Genomic DNA, 18,407 nt, shown 5'->3' on the forward strand with positions numbered 1-18,407 from the left:
AACTATTTCATTTCCTTTATCAAAAAAACAATGTACACCTTTGTGTCATACTTTGGCTTCCTGCCCTCTGCACAACAGTCTCTGCTTGAGCGCTTTGAGGAGACTCTGGCAGAAGCAGCCCAGGAGGATGCCTCTGAAATGGACTATGCAACATTGAACCAAGAACCAGAACACAGCCAGTCCAACCGAGGATGGAACACGGAGCAGGACAGGGACCAAGAAGCTATGACAGTAGAACGATCCCAAGCAGCGGCTGAAGGCCAGAGCCGGGCCTTGAGTCAGAGGAGCCGCCTACTGGACCTGCTGGTGACGGCCAGAAAGCGGGCATCAGGCTGCTTTGGTGCCAGGATGGACCGGAATAGGGAACGCGAGCAGTCTGGGTTGCAACACTGGAAGAGGTGAGTACACAACAGAGTGGCACTTTTTTCTGGTCATATTTCTATATTTCACTAAATTGAGGGATAGTGTATCCTGTATAATTCCTTAGGATAACATTCCTTAGTCCTGAAAAAAAAAATATATATATATATAAATATGTATATATATATATACATAACTAATTACATATAATTAATAATTTCATTATTAATAATAATAACCAAACACCATCCATTTCATAATCCATTTCATTACTAGGAGATCATGTGTTATTACAGTAATTTTGTAATTACAGCTGCTTTTGGAAATTTCCATGATAAAAATGTTAGTTACATTTGAAAAATAGCCGCAAAAGCTCAGATTCTTCTTTCGTATCACTTCCTTGTGAAGCCGACGCTTGTGATTGGGTCTCTCTGGCCATGTGCCATTCTACAGCAGTCTTGAATATGACATACTTTTCCAAATAGCATGGTGCAATCTGTTAGTTTGAGATTTTGAAAAGGTTAGAAGACTCAGTTATGGGTGGCAAGGTGGAAGATTGGTTAGCGCAGCCGCCTCACAGTACTGAGGACCAGGGTTCAAATCCGGCCTCGTCTGTGTGGAGTTTGCATTTTCTCACCGTGCCTGTGTTTTTTTTCCCCCGGCTACTCATACTCATACGTACTCCGGTTACTCCGGTTTCCTCCCACATCCCAAAAACATGCACGGTAGGTTAATTGAAGACTCTAAATTGCCCGTAGGTGTGAATGTGAGTGTGAATGGTTGTTTGTTTATATGTGCCCTGCGATTGGCTGGCGATCAGTTCAGGGTGTACCCCGCCTCTCGGACAAAGTCAGCTGGGATAGGCTCCAGCACACCGCGACCCTTGTGTGGACAAGCGGTAAGGAAAATGGATGGATGGATAGACCCAGTTGCACTTTGAACACATAAGAGAACATTGACTGTTGAACAGTTTCATCTATATAATTTCGCTCTTTTTTTTATGGAATGTTCACTTCTCTGTGTTGTCATAAGACGCGATAACGTCAACACAACATCAACAAGAACCCTCATCCAAGGGTCCTTTGGATGCCTTCATTCAAAATGTTGAAAAGCAATCAACATGTCATCAAATATGATTAATGACTTTGAGAAAGTGAAATCGTTACACAGATATCACATTTTCGACAGGGTAACTTGTAATTGTAGCCAACTACACTTCGAAAGTAATCTTCCGAACACTGTGTAAGGATGTTAGAAGTTTATTACAAATGCACCATTTACAGAGAAGGGGGCCAATACTTTTTCACGGCACTGTATGTGGTTCCTTTTTTGAACACATGAATGTAATCTGTGAGAGCACCAGTGCACACACCACCTCCTAACAGATCAGCGGTAAAATTACAGGACAAGCCTTTATCATCAAAAACTTTCTCTAGTTTGGGTAGAATGGGCACAGCAAAGTCAGATAATGAAGTGCATCGAGAACGGAGTTCAAATCTATCTTAACTTAGTTCCAGTAAAAATACCGAAAGGGTCAGTGCGCAGGTAAAGCTGCCGTCAGGAGGAAAAACACATGCATCTAAAATGACAGCCACTCATACATCATTCTGATATAAATGAAAGTAAGTCAGTGAAAGGAGTAATATGTACTTTATGATTCATTCCAGCTTTTGATAGCATTCCATATCTGTTCTTGTGTCTGTTATTTTTTTCAGGATAGGCTGACTCTTCTGTGGGATACGTTTGATCCATTTATTGTTTATGACCAGAAGTTCAGTCAATTTAATATCTGATATTACTATCCATGTCTTGATTTCTGCACGTATCTGTGTGAACAAAATCATGAATTGTGTGAAGAATCCATGACACTGTATGCTGTTCAACAATGGCACACCCAAGCTGCATGTGGGTTGCTCTCAATTAAAAACTATGAATAAAAATATCTTTTACATATTTCCATGGTTTCAGAACATTTCTTCAACTATGAATCGCACACGTAAAATATTGACTTTTCTAAAGTACAATGTATAATGTTGAGCGAAATGAATGACATTGTGTAGAGAGTACCAGAAATGTATCAGGAGGCCTTCATTTTTACTACGGCAATTTTATTTGGAGGGATTTACAGCGATCTAGGTGACATAGTTGAATAATGTGAAAATGAAGCACACACACAGGACAGACAATGCTACCAAAGTACACTTTTGAGATGATGGAAATGAGACTGCGATTCATTCATTCCTTCATTATTTTTGGGTGAATGTACATGACAACCAGCGCAAAGGAGGCGTTATTGTGGGTTGCATGACAGAGACGGTCACACTGCTTTGTCAAGTTGGATTACGTGCATCATGTCGACCACTGACACAAACGTTAAGCACTAACGAAGTACAGAGCAGCTCACCAGTCTGCTTCCTTTCTAACGGACCGCAACAGACCAAATAACAGTAGGAGAGTGTTTTGTGGAAATTCTTACTACAGGAACCCCTCGTCAGCCAATCTGATGCTTAACAGTGGAAAATAACATCCCCCATTTCACTTATTGTGCAATGCAATGAAATACAGTATTTGTAGTTCTCTCTCTCTCTCGAGAGAGAGAGAGTGGACTAACAACGCATATTATCGACTCAACCATGATGTTAGGCCCAGAACCACTAAATTTGGGATTTTTGTTTTGATTGCATCCTCTTTTTGGTCTAACTATATATACAATAGTCACCCACAATGAATCATCAATCTGCTTTAATGACACTGCTCAAAAGTGTGCAGTGAAAAAATGCAAAACATTCCATGGGTTTGTGACAAATCGATACATTACTACTGGTCATCTGCCATTTGATTGGGCAAGCATTTGACTGACTAATCAAAAGAAAAGTGTAATGGTAAGTAGCTGACTAAAAAGCTAAGTGCTGGAACTAGAAAAACAACATCAATCCACAAGACATTTACAAAATACATACTCCTATCCAAAAGGATTGGAACATGAGGCTAATTCCTTCATTTTTGCTGGAGACAAAGCATTTGGATTTGACAATAAAATAAATATGACACTCTTGCTCTCTCTCTTTATATATATATATATATATATATAAAACCATCCATCCATTTTCTGAGCCACTTATCCTCAAGGGTCGCGGGCGTGCTGGAGCCTATCCCAGCTATCATCGGGCAGGAGGCGGGGTACACCCTGAACTGGTTGCCAGCCAATCGCAGGGCACATACAAACAAACCATTCACACTCACACCTACGGGCAATTTAGAGATTTCTATCAACCTCCCATGCATGTACATTGGAGGAAACCGCAGTACCCGGAGAAAACCCATGCAGGCATGTGGAGAACATGCAAACTCCATACAGGCAGGGCCGGGATTTGAACCCCGGTCCCCAGAACTGTGAGGCAAATGTGCTAACCAGTCGTCCACTGTGCCGGCTATATATATATATATATTTTATATATATATATATATATATATAAATTTCTTGACAAACAATATATATATGTATATATATATATATTGTTTGTGAAGAAATTTATACTATCCATTCATCCATTTTCTGAGCCGCTTATCCTCACAAGGGTCAAGGGAGTGCTTCGGGCAGGAGGCAAGGTACACCCCGAACTGGTCGCCAGCCAATCGCAGGACATTTATACTAGTTACATCCTTTTTGTAGGCAACCATTTGGAATGTTCTGAAGAAGAAAGAAACCACTGTTTAGGTTAGTAACAGACGTTGAATGGGTTAGTGGAGGAAAACAGCAGCAGTTGATTACAAAACCGTTGCTAAACGCTCTAAGGTTGGAGCCAAAACAACTGTTATTGTCATCAGCAACAACCTCCAGACAGCAGGAGTGAAGGTATCACAATCTGTTGTTTACAGAAGATTTCACAGCCGAAACTACAGATGCTACAGCAGAAGATGTGAACCACTCATGAGCAATAAATGTTTTTTTTTAAAAAAAGCAAAGAAAGTTGGAAGGATTTTAAACAGTTCTGGAAGAAGGTGTTATGGAATGGTAAGACGAAGATGGACCTTTACCAAAGTGATGGAAAGGATAAAGCTTCGAGACAGAGTTTCCTGCTGATCCCAAACTTACAAACATATGTGAATCTCAGTGAGGGTAACAACATGTTCTTCTAGGACAGACTCACTGATCCTCGTTGATGTAGAACATGGTGGCAGCAGAAAAATGAACTCAGACGTCTACAGAAACATTGCGTCAGCCAAATTACAGAAAGATTCAACCACACCGATCGGTATGTCATTTATCATTCAGCAAGCCTATTTCCAGACTTGAACTCTATTGCGCATGCATTTTACCTGCTAAAGAGGAGACTGAGGGGAATACACCCAAATCCAATGACATCAGAAAAAGTATCACAAAAGAAGAATGCAAAGGTTTGGGGATGTCAATGGGTCACAGGCTTGATACAGTAATTACAAACAAACGATTAGTTGCCACATAACGAGCTTATTCACGTTAATCTATTTTAAGTCAATCTTTTACAGTGCTTTGGCTCAACTAAAATGTGGTGTTTGGTTAAAAATATTATCTTGTAAATTGTGAATATGATACAGATGTAAATGTCTGGAAATTAAAGCTGAAATCTTAAGCTGTTGTTTCACAGTCTCATATTCATCTCTTTTTATGAGGGGTGGGGGGCGCGCTTTAGTCTACAGCAAAAAAAAAAAAAAAAAAAAAAAAAAAAAAAAAACTCTACTCTACGACCACCAAGGCACTAAATATTCACAAATTGAATTTATGTACAATTTTTCTAATACTTCAACACATTACTAAATCCGCAATATTTCAGGACTCATTTGGTAGTTTGTGGGTGTAAAAGAAATGAAATATTATCAGTTACAACTCAAACAAATTGAGACTCAAGAAAAGTGTTCTGGGGATGAGACTTGAAATGGCTGACACCCAACAAAACATCCCATGAAATAATTCAAAGCATTCGAAGATGATAGATGACAACGGCAGTATTATGTTTCGGTGAAAAGGCCAAGCTTGTGAGTGGATGTCCATCAAGATTACACAAAGGAATGCGGTTCTCCCATGTTTAAATTGAGGTGGAATTAGATGGTATAAAAAATAAAAAGATCAAAACTATATCTATGTAGAGACGATTCTTTATGAATCCCTTATTATTCCGTTATATAAATTCCAGTAATGACTGAGGTTGTTGTTGTTGTTGTTGTTGTTGTTGTTTGTGGAGCCAGGCAGAATGTCCCATTTGTCTTCACCACTGCTGCTTCTGCACCGAATGGGCAAAGAGGACTCGTTCCCTCCCTGTAGTCCCCCAATCACGGAGCCCAGGGTGGCACGGCTGCTGCCTGAAGGCCCCGTCTGAGCCGCCACACTCGGGTCCGCCTTCTCGGATCGAGGCTGCGGTGGCGTGTGATTGGGCAACGGGGTGGTGGTGTTTTCATTGAGGCTCTGCACTGTCACTGATGACTGGCAGACAAGCACACACAAAAGCAAAAGGTACATTCAATTACATTGGTAATACAAATTGTACACGTGCAATTGTAATGTGCTGCATTCAAAGAAATTCTCCATTGTCATTATAAATTGGAAACTTTGAAATGTTTTGCGACATCACTGATCAAAGTAAAGTGACAAAATAGAATGTGATGGAAAACCCTCATTTTAATTTCACTAGTAACAAAACGATAATGACAAAATAGAATGTGATGGAAAACCCTCATTTTAATTTCACTAGTAACAAAACGATAATACGTCATATTCAGTGGCCATTCTGCAAATAGGGGCAGGGGAAGCAGTGCCCCATCGGATTTAGCAGTGAAACAATCTATAGTGGGTCTACAGGTATCGGGCATGTCTTTTTTTTTTTTTGTCTGTAAGGTGCAGTTATGACTGAACCATGTGACCTCTGCCTTGCAGCAAGTGGCCATGCAAACATTAAAAAAAAAATAAAATAAAAAAAAAAACATGAATTGAGCAAATTGTTGATTTACATTTAGCATGGTAGCAAAAATTATACATTGGTAATTTCGTTTACGATTTATGTTTGATTCGAAACATTGCTTTTGGAAGAGAAATTGTAATGAGAACAGACAATAAGTAATAGTACTGTATTGTACCTTTCTGGTATGTAGTCCTATAATGAATAAAGTGGCATTTAGGGAGTATAGAAACACCACTGAATGTATACGATTTGAGTAACTATAAACTTCAACCAAAACATGGATGACATCGGCATCTAAAAACCCAGGAGAAATATGACAAGATTTTAGTCTGTCCAATATTTGAAAATGAAACCAGTTACACTCACATTTCCCACAGAGACATCGCAGCTTGCTTCGGTCTTCTTTTTCATCGCCATGTTGGGATTCCAGTGGCAAACCAGACTGTCATTCTGGACACTGTAGTTCTTATGGCCAATCAACCAGTATGTGTACATTTTGCCTTTACCCTGGCAGGAGCAGGCATAGGGATATTTAGGTGTAATGATCATTTGGACTAAAGGAAATCACAGTAAACCACGGGGAAATTGACTTGGATGGCATCAAAGCTATTCATTCATCAAAGCTGTTCTTTGTATATTAAGTCTATGCACTTTTATGTTAGCATATAAGACCATAAGCTTACAAAATGAAGTAAAATGTGCTCAGTTGCACTGGACGCCCATCATATGTTGGATTATTCAAAGTGGTGAAGGAGAAGAAATAGGACCGTCCACACTTGCACTCACCTTGACTTCAATTTCGCCACGAAGCTGCAGCTCATAAGCGTAGTCTCTGATAAGGGCCAAGTAGGTTTCGGAACTAGTGTGGATTTTTTGAGCTGTCACAATACATAATATGGTGAGCTGTTAAAAAAAACACATGACTTGGCACAGGTCAAGTTTGGCATTTATTAAAAAAAAAAAAAGAATACTGTAAAGCCTACTATATGCCCCCAAAGCATTTATATTGGTAAACCATTTATATTCATATCTCATTCTGTTTGCAGTTTTCCTCTCCTGAAAATGAGCTAGGATGCAACCAGCAGCCTCTGTACTGCGTTGACGTTATATCTGCATGTGCGAAAGGGAACGGGCATTTCCGACAAACGGGGTTTGTACCTGTATTCACTGAAAGAAAAAAAATACATAATGTGATCATGTACATGTGAAGCACATGATTCAAATGTGGTAAACTGACGTAATGTTCCCCGAAAAAACATAATAGAATACTCTGTTAGTTGAATACATTTTAATCATGTGCAACCGATGTACATGTTTGAATTAAGTAATTTCAAAGGACTTCTTCAGTGTTGTTGCAACAATTCAAATTATCGTTCAAAAAAAAAAACATATTATTATTTTTTTTTTTTTTAAATCCCATCTGATGTTGTAAAGAAGATTCGCACGTCATGATGAAGTCCCCCCCTTTGTCAATGACAGGACTCAGGTGTTTTGCGCTTTTCCAACTAGGTTGAAACAATTGGGGATGCATACATGGTGGTGAGTGGCCTTCCCGAGAGGAACGGGGACAGACATGCAGACGACTACTAAAACAGACTAAAATCTTGTCATATTTGTCCTGGGTTTTTAGATGCCGATGTCATCCATGTTTTGGTTGAAGTTAAGAGTTACTCAAATCGTATACATTCAGTGGTGTTTCTATACTCCCTGTGTGTTACTTTATTCATTATAAGACTACATACCAGAAATGTACAATACAGTACTATTACTTATTGTCTGTTCTCATTACATAGGGAAACCCACTAGATTGTTGCGGAAAGAAAGTTTGTAAAACGGTATGAATTACATTACCACCACCTGCAGGAAGGGGGTGGAACAGTATCAATATTAATTTATGAGTTTCCAGTCAGATGGACACGTTACTTTTGGGTTTAATGTTTGGCCTTGCAGGAGTTCTTTACTCCACTTCCTGCATGCAGTGAGGTTTCACTGTGGAATACTTTCTGAAATATTGAAGATGCTCTCCAACATGTTTTTCATTGATCAATGAAATATGTCTTAATGATTTGCAAACAAATGAAATCGCATATTAGTTTGCATGCAGCTGTGCTTATCACACGACAACATGTTGCGATATATACTGTATTGCCACAAATTACCAGTGCATCCCTATAGATTGGTGTATCTTTCAAACTTCGTCAAACTTTAGATTTACACGTCTTTGCAAAGTTCGTCGTTGCTCTGGCAAGCCCTGATCACCTGCTGCAGAGGTGCACCTCTATTATATTGGTGAACACCTTGGTGGAGCTTGTGATTTAAAAACAAAAAAACAAAAAAAACACTTTTTGGCATATTTGTGAAAACAGTCATTACAGCTGTACATGATAACTAGCATCCGTGGTATGAGCGTGCCCACGAGCGCGCGACAAATGATTGACACCCCGTACGTCACACCTTCTGTCTCTGATCAGTTGTTTTTCCTCGGGCGCCGTGGTTTCTTGCAAATCAAATTAGCGGCACAAGATGTGGCCAGAGACGGCTCACTTTTATCACAGATCATATTTATCATGTACCACTGTGTCAAGTCCTAATTTCTTTAATTCCCCTTTAAGGACGACACTATTATGAGCTGTGCTGGGGAGTTTCCTGAAATAGTTTTAACTTGGCATACATTTCTTGAGAGCTTTACCAATGAGTATACGGTATGTCGACTAGCCAATGGAGAGGTTTACCTCTTGCTGTATTTACAACAGTGGCTTTAATATCTACATTTGACAACAATAACTTCATGCTTATAGGTCAACATACGCAGGCTAGTGGATTCCATTCTAGATGCTGTATTCACCGTATCCCCAAACAGACAGTATCTAGGCATCTTGTAGCCCACTATTCCTGCCACGCAAGGACCTGATAAGGAAGCAAAACAAAAACAAAAAGGCATTAGTGGGGAAACCACAAAAACAAAATGGCACCATGACTACCCATGTCAATGAAATGCTTTGACCTGTGTGGATTCCAGCTCGGAGCTGCAGCCTCTGGTTGGGCATGTGAGGAATAGACACCTGTCGAACGGCCGTAACCAGATCCAGAGCCATCTTGGCAATCTCGTCTGCATGTCTGTCCCCGTTCCTCTCGGGAAGGCCACTCACCACCATGTATGCATCCCCAATTGTTTCAACCTAGTTGGAAAAGCGCAAAACACCTGAGTCTTGTCATTGACAAAGGGGCACTTCATGATGACGTGCGAATCTTCTTTACATCATCAAATGGGATTTTTTTTTGTTTTTTGAACGATAATTTGAATTGTTGCAACAACACTGAAGAAGTCCTTTGAAATTACTTAATTCAAACATGTACATCGGTTGCACATGATTAAAATGTATTCAACTAACAGAGTATTCTCTTATGTTTTTCGGGGAACATTACGTCAGTTTACCACATTTTAATCATGTGCTACAGATGTACATGATCAGATTACGTATTTTTTCTTTCAGTGAATACAGGTGCAATATCTACTGTTTTAACCTTCTTTTTTTTTTTTACATAATGTAATACATTTTGTATAACTACTAACTGTATGTGAATAATTACTGTGGAGATTGTTTGATGTCTTTTAGTTGAAATCCTCTTCAAGCTACGAATAGCAACTGACCAATGGTGTCGATTAAGTACTGGATTAATGTACAGTTAAGTGAAGGTTACATTGGGTAAGTGTCCCTTTTTTCAAGTTGTTGTCAGTTTTTATTTATTTGTGTTTTTTAGTTTACAAATTAAAGTCATCATTTTTTTTTTTTATTTGATTTAATAATTTATTTCAAACTTTTGGTCTGAATTTAAAGTGCAAATAGTACAGAAATATCCAACCATCCATTTTCTACACCGCCTATGCTGTTAAAGGTCTCGGGGAGCTGGAACCTATGCCAGCCGACTTCGGGGCGAAAAGCAGACTACACCCTGGACTGGTTGTCACTCAGTCACAAGGCGCATACTTCGAGAGACAAACAAACTTTTTTTTACAACGATCAATCTTGTCATTTCCTTGTGTTTACCATCTTGAGTTTGGATTTGTGTTTATGTGTTAATTACCTTGTAGACATCATAGGAGTCGATTCGCGTGTCAAAGCAAATGTACAGGTTGTTGAGCATCTCCACGACTTGCAGAGGAGTGCAGGAGGCTGAGATGGAGGTGAAACCAACAATGTCCGAGAAGAAAATGGTCACCTAGAATAGAATACATCAACACTGACTGTGGAATTTTCATTTAGACATTTTTGGGAGTGAACGTTGGTTTTGGAAAGAATGTGTGTCACACATAAAGAGGTACCGGGGTCATTTGAAGTTCACATCTCATAATGCTGATTGTTGAAGTGCTAAAGTCTCATTTTTGTCATGGGCCACATTGTAGTTATGGTTTCCCTCTGAGAGCGACGTTATGACTGTGTGACCATATAATTATATAATCATCATATCATTACATATATTTAACATATTGACTAGTTTTGGAATCATATTTACATTAAATAGTTTGTTCAGCTACTGTTATTTTTTTTCAACAGGGTTTTAGAAACAGCAACAATGCATGGAGTTTTTACAAGTGACAACAATTTACAATTTTAGGACACATTTTTGCATGAATCCTCAAATAGACACATGATTTGCTTTAGCGAGCTACATAAAAGGATTCGATGGGCCAGATCTGGCCCTTGGGCCTTGAGTTTGACACCGTTGCTCTAAAAGATGATATAACTTCAGTGTTTATTTTTTGCAACAGTCCTTACTTTTTTAAAAGGGTGTACATTTTCCAAATAGTTGACAATTTCAATAAGCGGTAAAGAAAATGGATGGATGGATGGATGGATGGAATTTGTAATAGTCATAGTTCAATATCAGTTTGAAATGGAGCTTTCGGTTTATTTTACATCATTAAAGCACCACAACCTCCACGCTCTCCTGCACATTGCTTTTGGTGCAGCTGTTCTTACCTCCTTAATAAGCCAAAAGCAATTTCCACCTATCAAACGTGTTTTATCTTCTGATGAATATGGAACAGGGCAATTATAGGTAATTACATCTACAATAGCTACAAAGGAAGAAATGATATATTCATTTAGCATGTCTGCAGATGATGCGGTGGTAAGCGCCTTACAGAAGCCTCGATATTAAAAGCGAGGGAGAATTTATGGAATGGAACAAAAGACGTCTTAAGAGGTTTACATCAATGCTTTTCAACTATTGTCACTTTGGGACAGGCATTTTCCTATTTTTGCCAAGTCGCGACCCACTTTTACAGAAGTGAAGAACAATACAAGACAGAAATTGTTCAAAAATAGCCTTTAAAAACATGTTTGTCATTTCTTTTTTTAAAATAACATCACATACTTACATGCTCAAAGTGCCTTTAAGAGAACCTTATTAAGAAACTAAGGATGAACATGACAATGTCATGGGGGAAAAAATGTGAAAAGTCGAATTTGCAATGAGGGCGGCACAGTGGACGACTGCCTCACAGTTCTGAGGACCAGGGTTCAAATCCCGGCCCCGCCTGTGTGGAGTTTGTTTGTTCTCCCCGTGCCTGCGTGGATTTTCTCCGGGCGCTCCGGTTTCCTCCCACATCCCAAAAACATGCATGGTAAGTTAATTGACAACTCTAAATTGCCCGTAGGTGTGAATGTGAGTGCAAATGGTTGTTTGTTTCTATGTGCCCTGCGATTGGCTGGCGACCAGTTCAGGGTGTACCCCGCCTCTCGCTCGAAGATTGCTGGGATAGGCTACAGCACGCCTGCGACCCTTGTGGGGATAAGCGCAACGGAAGATAAATGAATGAATGAATGTACAAGCCCAATTCCAATGAAGTTGGGACATTGTGTTGAACATAAATAAAAACACAATACAATGATTTTCAAATTGTGTTCGACCTATATTTAATTGAATACACTACAAAGACCAGATATTTAATGTTCAAACGGATAAACTTGATCGTTTTTAGCAAATAATTATTAACTTGGAATTTTATGGCTGCAACACGTTCCAAAAAAGCTGGGACAGGTGGCAAAAAAAGCCTGAGAAAGTTGAGGAATGCTCATCAAACACCTGTTTGGAACATCTCACAGGTGAGCAGGCTAATTGGGAACAGGTGGGTGCCATGATTGGGTAGAAAAGGAGCTTCCCTGAATTGCTCAGTCATTCGCAAGCAAAGATGGGGCGAGGGTCACCTCTTTGTGAACAAGTGCGTGAGAAAATAGTCGAACAGTTTAAGGACAACGTTCCTCAACGTGCAGTTGCAAGGAATTCAGGGATTTCATCATCTACGGTCCATAATATCATCAAAAGGTTCAGAGAATCTGGAGAAATCACTGCATGTAAGCGGCAAGGCCGAAAACCAACATTGAACGCCCGTGACCTTCGATCCCTCAGGCGGCACTGCATCAAAAACCGACATCAATATGCAAAGGATATCACCGTATGGGCTCAGGAACACTTCAGAAAACCAATGTCAGTCAATACAGTTCGGCGCTACATCCGTCCGTAAGTGCAACTTGAAACTCTACTATGCAAAGAAAAAGCCATTTATCAACAACACCCACAAACGCCGCCGGCTTCTCTGGGCCCGAGCTCATCTGAGATGGAGTCCGCATTTCAAATTGTTTTTGGAACCTGCGGACGTCGTGTCCTCCGGGCCAAAGAGGAAAAGAACCATCCGGACTGTTATGGACGCAAAGGTCAAAAGCCAGCATCTGTGACGGTACGGGCCTGTGTTAGTGCCAATGGCATGGGTAACTTACACATCTGTGCAGGCACCATTAATGCTGAAATGTATATAACACAGGTGATGTAACACAGTGGAAAACATGACCCTGTCCCAGCTTTTTTGGAACATGTTGCAGCCATAAAATTCTAAGTTAATGATTATTTGCTCAAAACAATAAAGTTGATCAGTTTGAAAAATAAATATCTGGTCTTTGTAGTGTATTCAAATAAATATAGGTCGAACATGATTTGCAAATCTTTGCAATCTGTTTTTATTTATGTTTAACACAACGTCCCAACTTCATTGGAATTGGGGTTGTATAACCTAAATAACAAAAGAATGAGTTTGGAGACTACAACGTGGGGCGTTCAGTGCGTGCGAAGGGCCAAACGAACAGAGGACTCAGAAGAGCAAACCACAAAAGGAAAATCTGGAACTTGGGACTGATTGCTGGAAAGACCAGTTTGCTTCAGAGCACTGCAGAGTTCCTCTTGAGCAAAGTACGTGCAAGTGAAGCGTGACAATGACACCCACCTTCTCATAGCTCTCCGCCTCCACATGTTTTTGCCGGCGGAGCTGTTTGGCTACTGATTTTGGCAGCATTTGGTGCAGGAGATCTTCGGCCAGCTTCCTTTGACGTCTCAGGTCCTCTGTCTTCTCTGTTAAATTGTGTGCATAGTTTTGTATCCACTCAGTCATTTGCTTGAAAGAGAACATGACCACCGGGTAGATGAGACAGGCAATTGCCAGTAGACTGATCTTCATACTGAGGCCCGAAGACACTGAGCGAGATGTCATTCTGAGTACTGGCACCGCACGACCAAACAAGCACTGCTGAGTGTCGGTCAGAGCTTGGAGTCCAGCGTGGGACCCGGACAGCTCTTTGCCTGAGTCGGTGATCTCCCAAAGATTTGTGTTGAAGATATGTTTGAAATACTGGCTTGAGTTGAACTTCGCATCTATGTTCTCTAACCAGCAGTCATGCAGTTGTTCTGTCATGAGTGCAGCGAAGCTCAGGTGCTTTAATACATAAATCCACTTTTCCTGGAAGACAGGTAGCGCTGCCATATGGGGAAAGTCCATTAACTGGTGGTTTAGCTCTATAAATGTGAGCAGAAGTCTCGCAGATAAAACATCTCTCCAGTTTGAGTCATGTCTGGCTTTGCTTACAGTATCTTCTTCTGTAGCCCACATATCAAGAAGTCCTCCAATGAACACATTCAGAGCAGAGGCGTCGTTTTCTCTCGTTCTGTTTGTATCCAATGAAGCGTTCAACAATGCGTGAGCACTTCTTTCAATCTCCTGGCAAAATTCAGCCACCTCAACATGGCAATGGAGCCCGTAGCCATTGCCAAGGCCCACTACGTCACCACACAGATTCAACATGGGCACTACAACCGCAGAAACACTGGCATTGAACGTCTCATTTCCCATGTCTTTGCTTAAAAGGTGCCGCATCATTTGAAGCTTTCTGACCAGGTCCAAGATGGCTACTGTCCTGCATGATGCCAGCTCTTCATAAGCAGCCTCTGTAGAGTGGAGCAACTCAAAATTGGAGCTGAGGTCAATGGATACAGAACCAAGCAGGGCCAGGAAAGAGAGGAGGCACACCGTCAGAATCCGTCGAACAGATTTGGAGATTATGAAGCACCTGGAATTAAGGACAACAAACAAAAAGATGTCATTCTGTGAGCTATGTGCAGTATTTCTGTACCCACACTATAAGGCACATATGATGGAAAAATGACTTTTACATGTTTTTATACACATATACTGTAATTGGGGTCTGTGGAGTACCTGCCCACTGATCAAGTGTGAAATTGCACAACCAAATAAATCTTGAGTGATCTGCCTATTTCTGAAAATGTGTCTTTCAGAATGCCAAGTTTCTCATGTATGACATGATCACGAGGCTGAGCTAAGATCCAAAGCCACTTTCAAGCGATGGCCAGACTACCCTGTCAGAAACGTTATCTTGCACAGGCAGCATCATGCAGAAACACCCACATTGCCCACAGGTACTATATGCCCCTGCTACCATAACAAAGCCAAAGGGTAAGCCGAGCTGCATTGAGTTGTGTTGAATGCGTAGAAGAGTATTATCTTGTGTTATTTTCTGCTAACCAGCACACACAGTGGAAGAAAAGTCTGGTCAATCCATTGGAAATGACCTGAAGAGGGCTGTGCACAGGATTTGCAACACTGTAAAAAAACGATTTTGTTGTGGATATAGGTGGTGGAACAACTTGTGGGGTGGGTGCACACAGTATGCTCAAAGAAACGCACATGCACGCACAGTAGCCCTTAGATATGATTTGAATAAATAGGTCATCGATCGGCGGGCAGTTTTCAGGTGTGGCTCGCACAGTCTGCAAAAATGAGCCGTCCGCGGCCAGTTTTCACCAGATTCAATATGCAAAATGGCGTCGGCTGTCGTTTTTCTTTTTGGTCAATCAATTGATCACTTTGATTGACTGTTAGCAGCGAATATCAGTGCACAAGACAAGAAACAGAAGTGATGAAAGCAAACAAACGGCAGAGAAAAGGAGGCATTACAGTGGACCCCCACATATTCGTGGTTCAGCACCCATGGATTCACCTATTTGTTTTTTGTATTTTTTTTTATTTTGGGAAGCACTCCTGCCCCTTTCGTGGAAAACACTTATTGCCGGTATATATATATTCATGTAAGTAGTCCATAGCTTTTGATTTGAGGTACTCTTTACCCAAAATATATGCTTTCAATTTACCCAATTATAGTGGCTGCAAATGACACTACATATATTGGGTAAATTCTACTGTATAGGTTGTTTTGTTTTTTTTTACAGAAAAGGAAGAGTTGGAAGGCTACCGATTAATACTTGGCAAATTATGCCAAGCTACAAGCTGATAGACTCTTACTAAAAACGAGTTCATTCTATTTCAATCATTTTATTATGTATCATAAAAATCAAAAAGTTTATTTCATTTGAGAAAAAAGGGAACACATTTCCCAGGTTTTCTCAAATTGAACTGTGCAAGTCTTTTTTTCTTCGCATCTAATTTGGAAAAATGCTCGTTACCGTGAAAGAAAGAAAAAAAAAAAGTCTACTGTGCGCTCACCTGCACAAATGACAGTCTGTGTTCACATCTTTGGAGTTGGCCTTTGGAGCGACTCTTCCCCTTCTGATAACTCGTTTTTTTAGAGAAGCAGAGGACAGTGTCCCTGATGTCAAGCACTGCTTTTTCATCAATTCCAGCGTTGACATAAGTCTTGTGCTGCAAACTTTCCACTTTAGCACTGCTTGCTCACAGGACCTTCATCTGGATCGCGTTCGCCGGACGGGAACGCTAAATTCATGCACGGAAGCACGGAGGCAACAAGAGGCCATTATTAACTTCCGTTTTTGTGCTACAAAATAAAAGCCAATCACTTTCAATTATTTTATTGTTAAAATACATGATCCATCCATCCATGAATACATACATTTTCTATACTGCTCATACTCATTCGTTAAACTTGATTTTGCCTAGACATACATACTCAACAAATTCAAAATATATATATTTTTTTTGTCCAGGTCACCAACCAGGTCAAGAATCTATGAAGGAGCATTAGGGCCACAGTGAAAAGAATACATTGAATTTGTGATTGTACGGGAACGCATTTGCATATTTTTCAGATGAAATGAATTTGAAATAAAAAGTTGCATATGTCCAAGACTAAAGTAAAGTCATTTATTTTCGAGATAAAAAGTTAGATCTTTTGAAATTAAAAGACTCTATTTTCAAGACAAAATGATACTTTTGAGATTTAAAAAAACGGGATTATTTCAAGATTACAGCCGTAATATTACGAGAATAAAATTGTATACTTTTTAGATGTTTTATTTTATTTCATTTATTTATTTATTTATTTTTGGAGCCGGCACGGTGAACGACTGGTTAACACATCTGCCTCACAGTTCTGGGGACCGGAGTTCAAATCCCGGCCCCGCCTGTGTGGAGTTTGCATGTTCTCCTTGTGCCTGGGTGGGTTTTCTCCGGGCACTACGGTTTGCTCCCACTTCCCAAAAACATGTGTGGTAGGTTGATTGAAGACTCTAAATTGCCCGTAGGTGGGAATGTGGGTGCTAATAGTTGTTTGTTTCTATGTGCCCTGCGATAGGCTGGCGACCGGTTCAGGGTGTACCCCGCCTCCCGCCCGAAGATAGCTGGGATAGGCTCCAGCAGCCCGCGACCCTAGTGATGATAAGCGGTAAAGAAAATGGATGGATGGATGTATTTTTTTAAAGATTCAAATTGTAATTGAGAATCAAGTATATTTTAGAGAAAAACAATATATATGTTGTATATGCATCCATCCATTCTCTGAACTGCTTATCCTCAGTAGGGGCGACCCTACCTGCGAAGGTATGCTGGCGCCTGTCTCAGATGATTTTGTGCGAAAGGAGGGGTGCACCCTGAACCGGTTGCCAGCCAATCCCAGGGCACATACAAACAAACAACCATTCGCACTCACATGGATGAGTTAGTCTTCAATTAACCCACCATGCATGTTTTGTGAATGTGGGTGGCAACCAGAGGACCTGGAGAAAACTCATGCAGGCACAGGGAGAACATGCAAACTCCACACAGGAAAGCAGGAATTGAACCTGAGATCTCAGAACTTTTTAGAACTTTATCATACTTTTTAGATAAAAGCTTGACCAATATCTACAGGACACAGTATAACACAATGAATATGAAGTTCAATGGAAAATCTCAACATTGTTTTTTGGGGAGTGGGGGGGTAGCGAGGCCCAGCATGTCCTCCCTGGTTGCAACAGCCAATCATATTGCAGCAGGGTGGGTGGACGCAGCAGCCAATCTTATTGCAGTAAGGCACGTCCTGTCTAGAACTCTAGTGGAATTCATAATAACGCCCATTATGACTGTGACAATCATATACTGTACTTGTCATGCGTACATGCAACATTTCATTGTTATTTTATATCACCAACTTGAAATCAGAAGTCATGGAAAATAATGACAACCAAATTTGAAGTATACAAACCAAACTATTGTTCAATTTATGTTAAGAAGGGATTTGGTGAAAAAAAAAAAAGTAAAATCTTCAAAAAGTTATTTTCAATTTTGGTACAAGGTGAACGACTGGTTAGCACATCTGCCTCACCGTTCTGAGGACCGGAGTTCAAATCCGGCCTCGACTGTGCGGAGTTTGCATCTTCTACCTGTGCCTGTGTGAGTTTTCTCCGGGTACTCCGGTTTCCTCCCACATCCACGCAGACTCAATTGAAGACTCTAAATTTCCCATTGGTGTGAATGGGAATGAATGAATTTTGGTACAGGTTTCATGTCCAAATGAACAGAACAAATCCATT

The 18,407-nt window shown here is 40.4% G+C and overlaps 2 protein-coding genes across 2 annotated transcripts; one reads left to right on the forward strand and one right to left on the reverse strand.

The window, feature by feature from the left end:
* Nucleotides 1-30: 30 nt before the first annotated feature.
* On the forward strand, nucleotides 31-2,253 carry nppa (natriuretic peptide A). Its single transcript, XM_061699167.1, has 2 exons — nucleotides 31-398; nucleotides 2,076-2,253. The coding sequence occupies exons 1-2, from the start codon at nucleotides 31-33 to the stop codon at nucleotides 2,083-2,085; spliced, it is 378 nt and encodes a 125-aa protein (XP_061555151.1). The 3' UTR covers nucleotides 2,086-2,253.
* A 2,833-nt stretch (nucleotides 2,254-5,086) lies between these two features.
* On the reverse strand, nucleotides 5,087-14,112 carry LOC133414068 (receptor-type guanylate cyclase gcy-3). Its single transcript, XM_061699181.1, has 7 exons — nucleotides 13,579-14,112; nucleotides 10,383-10,517; nucleotides 9,301-9,475; nucleotides 9,105-9,203; nucleotides 7,083-7,174; nucleotides 6,663-6,803; nucleotides 5,087-5,821 (listed from the first exon to the last, which is right to left on the reverse strand). The coding sequence occupies exons 1-7, from the start codon at nucleotides 14,110-14,112 to the stop codon at nucleotides 5,498-5,500; spliced, it is 1,500 nt and encodes a 499-aa protein (XP_061555165.1). The 3' UTR covers nucleotides 5,087-5,497.
* Nucleotides 14,113-18,407: the final 4,295 nt, after the last annotated feature.

This window comes from Phycodurus eques, chromosome 1 (genome assembly GCF_024500275.1).
Source record: "Phycodurus eques isolate BA_2022a chromosome 1, UOR_Pequ_1.1, whole genome shotgun sequence".
NCBI lineage: Eukaryota > Metazoa > Chordata > Actinopteri > Syngnathiformes > Syngnathidae > Phycodurus > Phycodurus eques.

Coding starts and splice junctions, on each gene's coding strand:
- nppa (XM_061699167.1), top strand. CDS start 31: ATGTACACCTTTGTGTCATACTTTGGCTTCCTGCCCTCTGCACAACAG.
- LOC133414068 (XM_061699181.1), bottom strand. CDS start 14,112: ATGGCAGCGCTACCTGTCTTCCAGGAAAAGTGGATTTATGTATTAAAG. Junction 9,476..10,382: donor ACTCCTATGATGTCTACAAG/GTAATTAACACA, acceptor TTTTCCAACTAG/GTTGAAACAATTGGGGATGC. Junction 5,822..6,662: donor GCGATGTCTCTGTGGGAAAT/GTGAGTGTAACT, acceptor CTTGTCTGCCAG/TCATCAGTGACAGTGCAGAG.